Source organism: Oncorhynchus masou, chromosome 4, assembly GCF_036934945.1.
Source record: "Oncorhynchus masou masou isolate Uvic2021 chromosome 4, UVic_Omas_1.1, whole genome shotgun sequence".
NCBI classification, from domain to species: Eukaryota; Metazoa; Chordata; class Actinopteri; order Salmoniformes; family Salmonidae; genus Oncorhynchus; species Oncorhynchus masou.
Window position 1 is genome coordinate 16,243,326 of NC_088215.1, and position 15,492 is coordinate 16,258,817.

At 42.8% G+C, this 15,492-nt stretch overlaps 3 protein-coding genes across 4 annotated transcripts; all 3 read right to left on the bottom strand.

Annotated features, from left to right (window-relative positions):
- Nucleotides 1-1,138: 1,138 nt before the first annotated feature.
- On the bottom strand, nucleotides 1,139-3,028 carry LOC135524647 (noggin-2-like). The gene has a single exon (XM_064952373.1). The coding sequence runs from the start codon at nucleotides 2,339-2,341 to the stop codon at nucleotides 1,433-1,435; it is 909 nt and encodes a 302-aa protein (XP_064808445.1). The 5' UTR covers nucleotides 2,342-3,028; the 3' UTR covers nucleotides 1,139-1,432.
- Nucleotides 3,029-3,146: 118 nt separating this feature from the next.
- On the bottom strand, nucleotides 3,147-10,782 carry LOC135524636 (target of Myb1 membrane trafficking protein-like). Of its 2 annotated transcripts, none has more exons than XM_064952359.1 (15): nucleotides 10,633-10,782; nucleotides 8,881-8,965; nucleotides 8,622-8,700; nucleotides 8,250-8,399; nucleotides 7,611-7,745; nucleotides 7,166-7,321; nucleotides 6,728-6,844; nucleotides 6,320-6,453; nucleotides 5,787-5,829; nucleotides 5,445-5,577; nucleotides 5,209-5,281; nucleotides 4,840-4,915; nucleotides 4,297-4,374; nucleotides 4,158-4,197; nucleotides 3,147-4,025 (listed from the first exon to the last, which is right to left on the bottom strand). In XM_064952359.1, exons 1-15 carry the CDS (start codon nucleotides 10,682-10,684, stop codon nucleotides 3,883-3,885), a joined length of 1,494 nt encoding a protein of 497 aa, XP_064808431.1. In that variant the 5' UTR covers nucleotides 10,685-10,782; the 3' UTR covers nucleotides 3,147-3,882. The 2 variants fall into 2 exon arrangements, with proteins under 2 accessions (XP_064808431.1, XP_064808423.1); XM_064952351.1 differs by having other exon boundaries at nucleotides 5,209-5,299.
- Nucleotides 10,783-12,412: 1,630 nt separating this feature from the next.
- LOC135520709 (osteocalcin 2b) lies at nucleotides 12,413-14,882 on the bottom strand. Its single transcript, XM_064946468.1, has 4 exons — nucleotides 14,722-14,882; nucleotides 14,358-14,555; nucleotides 13,906-14,038; nucleotides 12,413-13,225 (listed from the first exon to the last, which is right to left on the bottom strand). Exons 1-4 carry the CDS (start codon nucleotides 14,780-14,782, stop codon nucleotides 13,123-13,125), a joined length of 495 nt encoding a protein of 164 aa, XP_064802540.1. The 5' UTR covers nucleotides 14,783-14,882; the 3' UTR covers nucleotides 12,413-13,122.
- Between the last annotated feature and the right edge of the window lie 610 nt (nucleotides 14,883-15,492).

A 15,492-nucleotide genomic window follows, 5' to 3' on the forward strand; every position in this document is an offset into this window, starting at 1 on the left:
TCCTCTGCAACATACAGAACAAACCGGATAACACACACTTCCTCTACTGTTGAGATAGGTGTTCTCTATTGACCTGGAACCATAAGAGCTTTGACCTTGAGTTTCATGTCTATGAAGAAGCAGAGCCAAATATAGATAAATATTTAAGGTAGAATGCCTCAACTAATGACCCATTGAGTTTGTATGTAGGCCTATTCTTGACGTAGAGAGGCTGATACATTTGACTCATTTGAGAATTATGACAAGCGTTATCTAGAAAGTAATCTTTTTAAATCAGATTTGATATTCTATCAAATGTTTGAACATATTGTCAGTTAATGTGTTAATATGAACAATCATAGCATGAAAACATAATTTCGACAGAACAGTAAAACAAAGACACATGAAGCATGTACTGTATCAGACTATGACAGACACAATTCCGCACCTGAGACAATACTTTTCACAATCCTCCATCCGTTTCTCCATTGCTGTTTTTATTTTACAGCCAAACAGTCTGCAGAACTTTTTCTTCTCCCCCTTTCCCACCTCCACCTTTGCCCTCCATCCCTCCATCCAGAGGGGTTCTGGTTCCCGTGAACAAACAGAGCTCGGAAAAGGAGAAATGTTCACTAACAAATGTGTGCGCAACATTTGAGAAATAAGCTTTTTGTGCGTATTAAAAATGTCAGGGATATTTATTTCAGCTCATGAAATACGGAACCAACACTTTACATGTTGCGTTTATATTTTTGTTCAGTGTAGTTGAAATGGTAATTTTGTTCAGACTATCACAGCTTTATCTACATACAGTATCTACTCAACAGCTCAATGATGTGGATGTCTCTCCATTCTGCCATTTATACACAAGACATATAGAAAACTGCTAAGTCACAAATAAGACCTATACATCGAGAAATACAAGCAACACAAGCGGTGTAAATAGCAGTCAATGTAAAATGTATTTGAAACACAAAATTAGAGCACTAATTTACTCAAGAATCAACATTGGCCCGTTTGTATTATGACATTACCACTAGATGGCGCGCGTTGACAATAAATAAAATAAATTCAGTGCAGAAGGATAGCGTGGCATTCTTCACCTCTTTCCGTCACAGTAGGCTATCCTGTGTAACAAAAATAGAAAAACGCTGCAAAATGTGTCCACCTAAAAAAACACACATTAAAACACTTTGGTTGGAAACACCAAGTTTATTCAATTTTCGTCCAATAGCTTCGTTTCATAGTAATGAAAACAAGTTGATTACGAAACCCAAGTGAATTAATTGTATACAGGTATCCTATTTAAGGCTGGACAAACAATAATTGATCAATTGCAAAACAAATAGTCTTAAGCCTACATTGACAATCAGATGTTCAAATAAATTCTCTCCTGAATGTCGGCCAATCCCAAATAGGTTACATGTTCGTGATTAACAGTGATCAAATAAAACTATTTGCATGAACATTTACACGCTGTAACCACAGGAAAAGGCACCTGCCTCCACAAACACTTTCTGCCTGCAACACCTGTCCCCACCACCACAGTCCCCCTGTCGATCCCAGCCATCTCTCTTAACCCATCCCCGCTTCTCTCTTTGCTGCTCCAGCAGTGCCAGGCCAGTATCTTTATCTGTGTGGTTTGGGCCTGCCGGCATGCCATTCCGCTGGGGAAAGAGCAACTCCGCGAGCCACCAGATTTTTCGCAATCGGTGTGGCGTAACCAGCGGGGCCAGAACACTGGAGCTAATTTTACCCACTGGTAGCGCATTCCACAGGTGGCCGAGCGGACCAGCCAGTCACGCAGAGTACTGGCAACGTCTGCAGGAAGTTCACTCAAGTCCAAATCCTCTGCGTCGTTTTGTAGTTTTCGTTGGTAGCGCGCTGCACCCTCTGTCAGCTCTGGAGACGCGCCAAAGTTGAACCCCTCCTTAGTGGTGTAGTTTGTTAAGGCGGGATACGCGGGCGGGTCACCACGAGATGCAGTTTGACCACCAGACGCATCGGTGTCGACCCTTGCTTCGGCTGGGCGTTCTATGGACATCCAGAATGGATCAAAAGACGAGCCCAAAATGCGCAGGAGCCGGTTGTGCCGCAGGTGTTTGGGTTTCGGAGCGTAATGGTAATCCCCCTCATTCATCGAGAGTGAATAAGGCCGAATCGGCTGCGAGGAAGATACGAAACTACTTGATTTGGTCCTTAGAAAGGATACATCATCGAAATCTGTGTCCTTTTGGCCCATAGGGGTTTCACTGCGCACCTGCTCCTGGTTGGGAATCATTGAAGTTGCGCTGGTGAGAAAGACAACCAGATATGTCCAGCACAGTAAAACGCTCCTTAACCAATTGATCAATACATCCATTTTCCAAAGAATGGATGTCTAAAGTGAAGTCAATCACAGTTGTAGTAGGCCTAGGGCATTGACTCAATAGGTACAACGGACTATCCCACTTCACTGGCAAGTCTAATGTGGTTTCTCCGTCTTCCTCTCATAATACATGGTTGTTTTGGAGTCTTCATGAACCCACACAGTCAGTGTATCAGTGCACACATCCTTGAACAAGGACACAATAATACACAAATAGAGCTGTCAATAAAGTAGGAGCTGGGAGGAGTCTCTCTTATCACCTGAACAACAGGGATTTTATCAGCTATGGCTGGAACAGGCGATACTGTCCACACCGTCTCTCTCTCTGGTATGATCACTCAGTCAAAGACCTCGTGCTGAAACACCACAGGCAGGAAAGGAGAGAGACAACGCTAGAGTAGGGATGGTTTGCAGTGGTGGAAAGGCGTGAGTTGTTGACCTTCATTTTATCACAACGGCCTTACAGTACTGGAAACAGTTGATAATTCCTCATACCATCCCATGTATGTACCTCCAGTAGGCTACTAGGAACAGGAGGGAAACCCTGTGGTCATGCAAGGTCATAATCGCACAAGTTCCCGATACGTCAAACATAACTAGTATCTGCAGCGTGTGGCTCACCCTGAGTCTCAGAGACTGAAACATAACAAACTGGCAGCCCAGACCAAATATGTTTGTCAGGACAAGAGCCCCTTTCATTTACGGTTACTGGAATCACCTCTTCATGGTCAAAGCCACAACAACATACCGTATTAAAGACTGAGGTTTCACTATAATAAATAATAATAATACTGTACTATTGTTTTCAAATATCAATTTATTTTATTTTCATTCATAATACTAGGTTTCCTGTGTGTATCAATGGTCCACCACCCAACTTAACACAACTGTGTGAAGCATTGGAGTCAACATGGGCCAGCATCCCTGTTGAACGCTTTCAACACCTTGAAGAGTCCATGCCCAGACAAATTGGCGCTGTTCTGAGGGGGTAGGGGTCAATATTAGGAAGGTATCCTTAATGTTTTGTACCCTCAGTGTATAGGCTTTTGAATGGTGTGATACCCGAGTGGGGGCTCCCGAGTGGCGCAGCGGTCTAAGGCACTGCATCTCAGCACTAGAGGCGTTACTAGACCCCCTGGTTCGAATCCAGACTGTATCACAACCGGCTGTGATTGGGAGTCCGGGTTAGGCCGGTGTTGGCAGTCATTGAAAATAAGAATTTGTTCTTAACTGACTTGCCTAGTTAAATAAATACTCAATAAAAAATACCACCATGCAGTGTGTGTGTAACCAAGCACGCATAATCAGGTGATATATATATACACACATTGATAAGGTAAAGTGCCACCACAGCATAACTGATTGTCATCATGTCCTAGACTTTAACTACAGCAACAGCACAAAGTGAAGACTGAAAAAATCTTCATTTTACAGTAGAAACACTATGATTAAAAAGGTAGCAAGGCACTGTGCGTATTCATCCTATGTGTTGGCTAGGACTACGAGTCCACCTGTGCTGCGCGTGCGCCGTTCTCTCAGAGTGAGAAAAGCTGGTCATGGGAGCTCTCCTGTGGCCGGGCAGATTGAGGTGGGGGACTGGACGAGACGGGGGGCAGGCTGCGTGTTGAGGGAATGTGGTCGGCCACCTTCGCCCTTTCCTCCAGAAACTTGTCAAACTCTGAGAGGGAGAAGGAGAGGGAGAGAGAGAGTTAATGGTGTGGGTATTTTGCAACACTGATTTCTACTGGCAAAGGCTGAAATAGGATCTTGGCAATGACGATGGTTAAAAAGGGAAGGAAAAAAGACTTACCCTCACTGGTCAGCCCTTCCCTGTCCCCAGCCTCTGGTTGCTGTAACATGAAACAAGTACACGTAGCAACTCATGGCAACCCATTCATGTTTGTTGAAACGTCAAGAAAACACACCACATTAAGAGGTCACCGTCTTACCGTTTCTGTGTCCGCAGACAGCCATCTGTCAATGTCTCCCAGGGTGGAGTTCTTAGGGCCAGGCTTAGACGAAGGAATCTGAGGGGGAGGGAGAGAAACAGAACAAAGAAGAAGAAGGGTAGAAAGGAAACAGAGGGAGGTTTGAGTCTTAGTCGAACGGCACAAGGCAGATGTTTCTAGCGGGGTCTAGTCCTCAGGGCCTCAGTGTGTGAATGCATGTTTTTCATTCAAGCCCATTTCTGCATCATCGCTAATAGAGTCGCTCCTGAACTGTTATGTAACTGGGACTGTGTGTTGGACATTTTTGGTCTAAAAATACTGACTTAAATGCCTTCAACAGCTTATTGCTGTTGTCTGCATCGAAACAGTCCCTTCCGGAAGGTTACACCCTTATTGCTGGCAATAACAGTATGATTCAGACTGTAAATCAACAGTAAATTGAAGGCCTTTAAGTCAGTATTTATATATATATATATATATCCTACCCTGTGCTTTCCGTAGGATATGCTATGTTGACCGTAGATAATGAATGAGAAACATTACCGCTCCAGTGACCTGTAACCTGGTGTCCAGGGCTCCAGCCAGTCCTTCCACTGCTCCTGGGTCCTCGTACCGCATACTGGACACACACAAGACTACATCAGTGGAGGCTGCTGAGGGGAGGACGGCTTATAATAATGGCTGGAACGGAGCAAATGGAATCCATGTGTTTGATGTATTTGATACCATCCCACTGATTCCGCTCCAGTCATTACCACAAGCCTGTCCTCCCCAATTAAGGTGCCACTAACCTCCTGTGGACTACATACCATAATATGTATAACAGTCGTCTTTGGTGTACATTTCTTCGGTGTGTTTTGATATTTGTATACTGATAGAACACCCTACAGTGCCACAGTGAAGGTGTCTCACCTCTTCCTCTGATCGGCCAGAGAGCTGCCCCTGGTCTGGGCAAACATGTCAAACTCATCCTCCTCTGGTGCACCTGACGCACAGAGACAGGCTGTGAGACAGAAACCAACATCACCTTCTCTTATTCAATGACCACGGCCTCAGAGTAGGAGTGCTCATCTAGGGTCTGAGAGATTAAGATTAAGAAATGGAGTCCGACCGGCCTTGAGTTTTACTGCAAAACAGATGCCACTCACTGTGGTTGGCTGCCTGCCTCTGATTGGAGGGAGCGCTGAATGCGGGTTGGCTATCGGCCGCAGAGGCGGTTTCTGGTTGGTTGAGTGACTGGGGCACAGGGCTGAGGTCAATGAGGTTGGCCCTGGCAGGAGTCTGTTATAGGGCAGAGGGAGAGGATACATTGGGTCGTGTTCTTGATGGTGCTGCGTATTGAACGTTGCAATTAAAGAGAGCTGAAATGACTGCTTACTGTACACGTCAGTGAGGCATGTCTGGTCAACAGAATATATTTATATCTGAACATTGTGCCCTACTGAACTAGGTGTAAAATACAAAAACAAAAAGGTGAAAGATGACTGTACCTGCTCTGTAGCTGTTCTCTGGGCCTTATTGAGTCTGTCAAACCTAAACAACATGGGAGAAAAAGAGAAAGTACAGACTTCAGAACATGGTCACTCTGTACTGTGTAATACATGTGCCTCATTTTCAATGTCTTTCTGACTGCAAGTAGCCGAGTATGTGTGTGTGTCAAACCTAAGTTCAAATACTATTTAGGTTATTTCAATTATTTTCAAAGATATTTGGAAGTAAGTACCTGGATATTTGAAAAGACAAGTAGTTGAATATTGGAATGTACAGCATTTGGAAACACACTTAGAAAGTATTGGCATGCATTTGAAAAGACTAATATACAGTAGTTCTCTGACTCAAATACAATCCCATGCATTTAACACAGGCATTTGAAAATAGTATTCAAAATAAGTATTTGAAAATACTTTCAATACTTCAAAGAGAAGTAGTTGATTCGAGCCACATTATTTTTTAAATACTCAAATACACAGAACATAAGTAACCCAAGTCTGGTGTGTGTCAAACACGCGTGTCCACGCCTTACCTGTCGTAGCGGAGGAAGGCATTATTTAAGTCATCGTTGACGACCAGCAGCTCCTCTATGAGGCCCTCGTCCAGCAGCCTGGGGATCAGCTCCACCACACGGCTCTGCATCTCGCTGCACACCTGGTACAACTGCTGCTCACACAAACAGAGGGGGTTGGGCGGGAGGGGGGTTAGAGGGAGAAGAAGAGAGAGAGAGAGAGAGAGAGAGAGAGAGAGAGAGAGAGAGAGAGAGAGAGAGAGAGAAAAAGAGTGCAGGATTCACTACCTGATAACACTGAATATATGAATACAGAATATATGACAGAGGCGCATTTGAATACATGAAGGCAATAAACAGGGAAAGAGACCGCAAGAAGAAACAGAGCGAGTAGAGAGGCAGGAGAGGAAGAAAGACATGCAGACAGACCTGCAGTAGCTCCGAGTCCTCCTGCTGGCTCTGTCCAGGCGTCAACTGGTTCAACATCTCAGTCATCACAGTCAGGTTCCCCCTGACCAGAGCCAGGTCAACTCTCAGCTTCTGGGCCTGAAAGGTCATCAACAGTAGCATCCTTAGGCTCTTTGTCAATGCTCTCTCAAATGAGGCTTTGGGGAAAGACATGAGGAGAGGAGGCAAAGAATCATAGAGGCTACGGAGTCGTCGTCATTACCACTTTAACCACGATGGTACGTACAGACGTTTCCCCGAGACACGTTTTACAACAATTTGAAGAGTGGTCTTAAACAGAATCAACACTTTAAACACAGTTAACCAATGTTTAACTGCAGCTAGTATTTACTCACACTGTGTGTACATGAGTATTACCACAATATCAAAAGGGTAATGCGTTTATGATCTATTCAGTACCTGTTCAGGAGAGATGGCGATGGGTCCATCGCTGAGTTGCGGGGGCACGGCAGTCAGTGCAGCCTGGGTAGGGGACGAGGCAGCAGGGCCACGGGGAGTCTGACTCTGAGGTGGTGGAGCTGGCACTGTAACAGAGGAGTCGTTCTCTGGAATGCTCTATGAAACAACAGAAAGAGAGCCAAGTAATAATACAGCCAATAAGCTCAATGATCTGATCCAAAACAGCACACACGTGGCTCATGCAGAAATGCAAACATCATGCTCTAACCAACTGAGCTATCGGAACCTCAGCATAGTAAAGAGTATGTTTTGTGGGAAGGCGGTGTGTGTGTGTGTGTAAGATAAAAAGTGATCTATCCAGAGATAACAGACATGGAAGGTAAAAGTTCACCATAGATTTACATAACAAATCACCAGTAAATTATAGCATCTCTATGAGCCTTACCCTGAGGGGGGTGTGGATGGGGGAGAGGGCGTCCAGGTCGGTCATAGGGAACTCCAGGCCCCGCCTCCTCAGATCCTCGTACACACAGACCACACCTCCCAGAGAGGGAGAGCTACGGAACGCATCGGCCCACGCCTGAGAGACAGACCGAGAGAAACAGAGCAATAGAGACAGAGATAGATAGACATAGAGAGTGAGAGAGATAGAGAGTGGAATAGAGTTTGAGAGGGGAGGAGCAAAAGAAGATACTTTATGAATGAACAGAGAAAACGTGCATTTGTCTACAATTAAGCTCCGAGTTTGTAATGAATGTTGTCATTCCAACCAATTTCTCCATCATCTCTAATTGATCAATGACTTTACATTATGTATGAATGACCATAGACGAATTACGTGATAATTAAATCACTGCATTAACCCCATCGTAGCCTATAACAAGGGACTCTACAGCCTTGCAATAGTGGGATCATGTCCAAGCTAAATCAACAGTCAATAAACAGCGGAGTTGTACAGTGCCTGTATATGATCCAAATGGATCGTCAGAAATGGCCCCCTATTCACCAGAGCCCAAAACGTGGTGCACTATATACATAGGGAAAAGGATGCCATTTCAGACTCTACCTGTGAGATGCAACCCACCTGTATGAGGCTCAGCACCCTGTCGTGCAGAGTGGTGGGAGGGTTGTTCTTGGGCAGGATGGCTCGGACCAGAACCCCCTCCACAAAGTCCTGGGACGCCACTAGAACATGGAACCGGTGGCCACAGTTCTTTACACATGCCTCCAGAACCTAAAGATAGATACAGGAGGAACGACTGAGAATACACACACTGCAAGGAACACACTGAGCAGCATGTACTGTATATAACCCCATTTAGTTCAGTCACTCCCTGAAGTCACTCAGTTCCCGTCTCGGGAGTCCCCAGTGAGAGACTCAGATGATTCAACATTCCCCACGAAGAGAACTCCAATCCTCAGAAAATGGAATAGAAAGACCTGAAATAATACTCACTGTCAGAGCCAACATGATCTCCCTGAAGCTCTTATTACCAACAATCCTCTTCTTTATGGCTCTGACTGCATCTTTGGGTCTAGGGAGGAAAACCACACATACGCACTTCCGGCATCAATTCCCAGAAAGACTGTATTTATTGTTGTCATATTAACAGTATTGCTAACTGTTTGACATCGAAAATGACGCAGTACAAAACAGTCATCAATAAAAACACCATAGAAAACAAAATGGCCTGTGTGACGCCATCCACAGTTACCCTTCGTCTGTCTCGTTGATGATGTCACATATCTCCATGTTAAGGGCCCAGTCCTCTGCATGCAGCGCGGCGCTGGTGGCTCGTTCTGTCAACATCAATAGGAGATATTATACTCTTATTATGACTGTCTGAGACGACAAACAATATGACAATATACTCTTATTATGACTGTCTGAGACAACAAACAATATGATATTATACTCTTATTATGACTGTCTGAGACAACAAAGAACATGGATGATTAATCATGCCTACTGTATGCAGATAAACACACAACATGGATGATTAATCATGCCTACTGTATGCAGATAGACACACAACATGGATGATTAATCATGCCTACTGTATGCAGATAAACACACAACATGGATGATTAATCATGCCTACTGTATGCAGATAAACACACAACATGGAAGACTAATCATGCCTACTGTATGCAGATAAACACACAACATGGAAGACTAATCATGCCTACTGTATGCAGATAAACACACAACATGGATGATTATGCAGATAGGCAGACTACAAAGTCACATTTTATACCACAGCATTATCGATAGCTCGGTATCAAGATAACACATAGTATTTACAATCCAGCAAATTTTCTAAACTCAGCTAAATGGCATTTGTTGAGGAATCTTTGTTCCCATTTCATCCTCTTTGCACTCCACTCTGTGGCCCCTTGAGTTGGTCCTTATAATTCTCTGCTAATCTCCCTCTCAATCTCTCACCCACACCTTTCCCCACTCAATTCAATTCAATTCAAGGGGCTTTATTGGCATGGGAAACACATGTTGACATTGCCAAAGCAAGCCTCTCTCTCTCTCTCTCACTCACTGACTGTCAGCTGCTTCTACCCCTCCGGGGTAGTCTAAGCATATATGCCATGTGAGAGAGAGGGTGAAGTGGATGAAGTAAGAGGAGTTTGTGGGTGTGTGATGTCAGGAATGTAAGGTCAGCAAGGATGTCAACACTTTCACTAGACTGGACAGTAGACATAACTTTCCATAGCTGATCTCCATCAAAACACCTGTGACATAAAAACATGATCTGCATTTGATATAGGCAGTTTGTTGATATCAATGACATAATCTGTTTATGTATGCCATAAAGGCCCTCCAAGACATGATGTGGAAGTTGACCAACTTTGACTGCGATAATGCTATGCCAGTTAAGAAACCAGATATCTAGGATTTAAATTATTTGGGCATAAATTGTGAAATGTTCATTGGTTATAGGCTGATAATAATTTCAGTCTTGAAATGGAGACTAGTTTAAACGGTTTGTGAGCCAAGGTGTTGGATAAGGAACTAAGCAACAACTTCTATGCCCCTAAACCCACCCATTGGCATCAGTGATTCGTCAATATTGCTGTCATGTCACCACAGATTACGAATCACATGAACGATAAGGGTAGTTTAGACTGCTTCTAGTATTTTATTGGTTTGAGAACACATCTTTCAAGGCAGATATCGGCCATAAGTTCACATTAACGTTCGTATATAGTACTTAGCAAATAAAAGTAACTGCAATTCCTATTTTTCTGTCTGAACCTCTATAACAAAACAGCACTGTAACTTTCACAAAATGTATTAAAAGTTTGAATATAAATAAATAGCTAACTGGATCGATACAATTTGCAAGTTTCTAAAGTTTAGTTGCGATGTCATTCAACGTTGCAGATCGAGCGACGCATAATTAGCTTGATGGCTCCGCTTTGAACAACTTTCTGCAATATTTCTCCCGATTTACCAATTCGTTGTCCAACAGGAGAAGAGAAGGGGCTTCCTATGAGAAACTCCATATTTTCCACAAAGTCGTAATTCCAAAACGGTACTTTTTTCACTCCCAGTTCCCCGTTATTTCCCCGTTCGTAAATAGACCTGTATGACGCTAGACACAATGAGGATTAGCCACAACAGTGGATTTTAGTGGCCTTCAAAATAAAGGTTCCCCATGGAAAGTCATGTAAACAGATACAAACAGTGTAACACTTTATGCCATATTTGGACTAGATAATGCTAAACGAGGTTATAATGTTGTTACATAATTTAAAATGAAGTGAAATAATGCATTATTTGTGTCAATAAACATACATATGTAAGTACGCTGTGGATGTATTAGACCACATCATTGCCTTTGGGGCATACTAATATGCAATGTACAGCCGAAACTAGATATTGGCTCCCTTGAAATGGGGTATCAGCCTACTCGGTGACACCCACAGAAAACAACGTTGCTCTTATTAGGTAACTTTAACTGTGGGAAATCAGCTCCCTATACAGCCTATTGAACATTCATATTGGACTGTGCAAGAGCTAAGACACTAATATAAGTCTACACATTTGTGTTCTGTGAGTATCAGTGAGTTGGCTGATACCCCATTTCATGGGTGCATAATCCATAGGTTACGCTGTACAGTGCAATATGAATGTCCAATATGCACAATAGACTGACTGGAAAGGGGATTTCCATCCGTCAAGTCCTGCAATAAGAGCTAAGATGTGAATATTTGTGTAAACTCTACACATTTGTGTTCTGTGAGTGTCACTGAGCAGGCTGATACCCCATTTCATGGTCCCAATATCCATATGTAAGGCTGTACAGTGCATATAAGTATGCCACCAATGCAATTCTAAAGTCAAATACATCCACAGTGCGATTTCAACTGAATTTAACTTTTTGGTGTGAAATTAACTAATTATTGTATTTAAAAAATAATGTATATAACAACATTCCGGTCTTGTTTAGCATTATCTAGTCCAAATATGGCATGAATCAACGATTTGCATTGTTTTGAATCACTTTCAATGGGGGACATTTATTTTGAAGGCAAACCGCAAATTCCCCTCGTGGCTAGCTTCACACAGATCGTAGGTTGATCTGTGGACGCGCGGTCACGTGAATACCACCAGGCCAGGCTATGGTTATAAGGATTACATACTGTACTGTATTATAAAGTGGATGTGTGGACAGGACAGAATACGCACTCTTTTCACGGCACTTCGATACAAAGTGATTTTCTTAGCAGATTATGAGAGCATTTTTGCTAACCCTAACCCTTTTCCCAACCTTTATCCTCGGTCTTCTAACCTGTTACGTATATTCTCCTAACCTGTTAAGTTTTCCTAGCCCTCTACTAAAAAGTAACTTCCGCATTGAAGTGCCATGAAAATAGTTTTTCCCGTGTGGCCACTCAGCAGCTGTTGAAGGGAGGACGGCTCATAATAAGGGCTGGAACAGAGCAAATGGAATGCATTTGATAGCATTCCATTCATTCTTCTCCGAGCCCATCCTCCCCAATCAAGATGCCACCAACCTCCTGTGGTGGACAGTCTGCAGAAGCAGTGATGACAATCAGTGAGCTATACCCTCATGTGTTAATATCTTGTCTTTTGGTCTAAAACCCCACTACTTATTCAAACAAATACCGAAGAGGGCAATTGAGACATACCGGTATAGAAGCCTACATGGCCTAGGTCCCAATACTGTACTCAATTTGCTATTAAAAAAAACACCCAAACACAAAATATTAAAATGTTCTCCACTTTATTCAGCACTTATGTGCAAGACAGTAGTCAAAGTGACATCAACAAGGTTCGAGTTTGCATACTAACTGTGATGTTCTCACTCTTTCTAAACCCGTCCTTCGAAGATTGTTATCATCACTAAATCAATCCATACAAGTCTGACAGTATTGACTATCAGCAAGTTACACTACGAACAGGAAACAATAATTTAAAATGTATGATTATAATACATTGCAGATAAATGATAATGTGCGCTTTAGCCTACCTAATACTACAAAACGGATAAAGATGAATACATTTATGATACAATACATTTGCGGTTTTAGCACCATTCTTTGTGATATTGTGTTGAGCAATTTACATTAGCAGGCCCCGATAACCACAGGACTCAATTCCTATATTCTCTAGCTTCTCCTCAATATTACAAAAGCTTGGATTAGACATGCCTTTTCTTACATTACCCAAAACATATAGTTACAGCCGGCACTACGAGTACTGTAGCTACCAATTTCACTTGTGGCTGGTCTCGCAAAAAGTCCCATAACTTGGTCTGCTCGCTAAAACGTGGAGGAAACCTGTTTGTGTTTGTTTTCTATGCCCTTATAAGGACACTTTTGGGTGTGGTTGACCCCTTCTTAAGAATGTAGCTTCATGATGGTGAAATGGCAGAGAGTATTTTCTCTCTCTCCAGGTTGCATAGTAAAGAGTCTGTTTAGAAGGGAGGTGGTCCATAGTATGCAGCGTATGCTGCAACGATGCCTGCTGTCTCAGCCATGTGCTCACAGGCCAGGTTGAGCTCGCACACCTCACTTAGACTGGAGGAGAGAGAGAGAGAGAAAGTTGGGGTTAATTGACTTCTCAGCAATTACACATAACTGTAGGATAAATGTACTTTATCAATTTGTTTGATGTGTTTTTTTTTTACAAAACAGCAGTGATATTCTACATATTTTGATCCAGTCATTTGGCTTGTATGAAGTACAGTAAGAGTGTTGCCTAAATATAAACATGTGTAAGGTAAAATGTAAACAGATTATTTGGCTTCTTGGCGGTGAAGATGCAGTTAACATTCCACACACTTTTTCCCAAGCGTCATCGCAACGTCACACATTCTATCACCAAATCATGTGAGGTAACAGCCTTGACTGTTAAATGACTAAATGAGGCATTCAGGAAAAGCGAACACTCCTAACTATAGTAGGTCACATTTGACATGGTAGTGACAGCTGTTTGCTGGCAGATAGCCATAGTAGAGTGTGTGTAGTGTAGTGTTGAGTGATGGTAGCGAAAAGCTTGGGTAAAAGTGCTGTAGTATTGAAGTGTATTGAAGTAGTGTACAGTAGTGGTAGGGCATTTGTCTATTTGCTATAGAGAATGTTGTCCTAATGTAGAATAATCTATTAGCTTGTACATTTGCTATAGAGTAATTCTGTGATGTGTTCTAGAAGTATTTGTGTTCTAGAATTTCGAGTTCTAAAAGGGTATTGGAGCCTACCTCTCCAACTGGGTGAGGGTGAAGGCAGCAGCTGCAGGTCCAGCCGCCCTCTTCCTCCTCAGCAACACTGAGGCCAGGTCTCTCTTCATAATCACTTCTGGCTCTGTAGCTGCAGCTGGGTCCTCTGCCGTAGCTGGAATACACACACACACAGTACAAATGTGGTTTTGCTTCCTTTTTTAGAGCAGCCACGGTAGCCTATATTTATGAACAGTTTTACTTCCCATTTTTTTGTAAACGTCAACACAAACCTGTACACATACTCTTACACATTTCCTTAAACTGATACCATTACAAATACAAACACAAAGAAGGCTACCCTCTTTCCCGTTTCAATGCAGATCTGCATATACTGCATACACTATCTGCTAGTATCAATGCATCTGTTAACTTTATATCAGCACACTGCTGAGCAATGACACCATTTAGAGTTAGTTAGAGAGATGCCAGACCTTCAGCACTTGCTGACTCTGACTCTGAAGACGAGGAAGAGGATGAGGAAGAGTCCGAGGAGTCTGAGGCAGAGGCTGATGAGTCGGAAGCCGAGGAGGAAGAGGAGGAAGCTGATGAAGATGCGGAGGAGTCTGCGGCTGGTGCTGGTTCAGCGGCAAGGTCAGGAGCAGGATCGAGAACCACATCAAGAGCCAGATCTGTTGAACAGAGAAAATCCCATTGGCTCGTTATAAACATGTATGAGCATTTATGTCTTATTATAAAACATGTTATGTTAGTTCTCTCGTTAGTTAATCTCGTTCAGAATACATTGTCACAATCAAAAGTTATGATGAAACAACACAATATGCTTTCCCAACTTACCGTTCATGGACAGAGAGACCGACAGAACGGCACAAATGGTCAGGAGAGTCAGAGACTTCATGTTGTTTTTGGGTTGTTGTCTTGCTGCTTTCTTGAACTACCAGTGAGTGGTAGTAGTAGAACTTTGGTTCTTTCAATGCCTTCTTCACTGTATATCCCTCCATGGTCAATATATACTGTAGTCATCCCCCTCCCAATCAGATACACACTATGGTCAGACTATGTGATTGGTTAGGGAATCGAATGTCAACTTGTACCACTTCCCTGGACACTCATCACATAACAACCCACACACCAGACAGGCACAGGAACTGGCTAAAACACACCCACACAAACATACACACTCGATGTGGCATACATACATGTACACGCACCCCATGTAGCGGAACCAATAAAATGAACCAAGTAGGGATGTGTAAGAAGGTTTCGAAAAATGGTATTCTTCTTCGATGTAGCCCCTTTAATTGCACAGGGACTACTACATTTGATCTAGAATGGACCTTACATAATCATCACACCAAGTAAATTGTGTCTGAAAACAGAAAAGTGCTGGTTTGAAAATGAATATAGGCTGAGTTGAGAAATATTATTAGAAACATGGCTATCTCCGGCATTGTTATTGTTGTAGTGTACAGGTAACTGCCAAACTAAAGGAAATATCATCATAAAACATCATTCAATTTGGTTGAGTCAAAGATCTCAGATCTTGCCAAAAACAAAATGAAGGTCAACTTGGCCTGCCCAGCTTTTTAAAATTTTATAAATGACCCG

Bases quoted from the DNA above. Each gene is read 5' to 3' on its own strand.
- LOC135524647 (XM_064952373.1), bottom strand. From the start codon at position 2,341: ATGGATGTATTGATCAATTGGTTAAGGAGCGTTTTACTGTGCTGGACA.
- LOC135524636 (XM_064952351.1), bottom strand. From the start codon at position 10,684: ATGGAGTTTCTCATAGGAAGCCCCTTCTCTTCTCCTGTTGGACAACGA. The intron at 8,701-8,880 runs GTAACTGTGGAT...TTTCCTCCCTAG, and splicing joins ATCAACGAGACAGACGAAGG to ACCCAAAGATGCAGTCAGAG. The intron at 6,845-7,165 runs GTACTGAATAGA...ATGACCTTTCAG, and splicing joins TCGCCATCTCTCCTGAACAG to GCCCAGAAGCTGAGAGTTGA.
- LOC135520709 (XM_064946468.1), bottom strand. From the start codon at position 14,782: ATGAAGTCTCTGACTCTCCTGACCATTTGTGCCGTTCTGTCGGTCTCT. The intron at 14,039-14,357 runs GTCTGGCATCTC...TGTGTATTCCAG, and splicing joins AGAGTCAGCAAGTGCTGAAG to CTACGGCAGAGGACCCAGCT. The intron at 13,226-13,905 runs GTAGGCTCCAAT...TCTCTCCTCCAG, and splicing joins ACCCTCACCCAGTTGGAGAG to TCTAAGTGAGGTGTGCGAGC.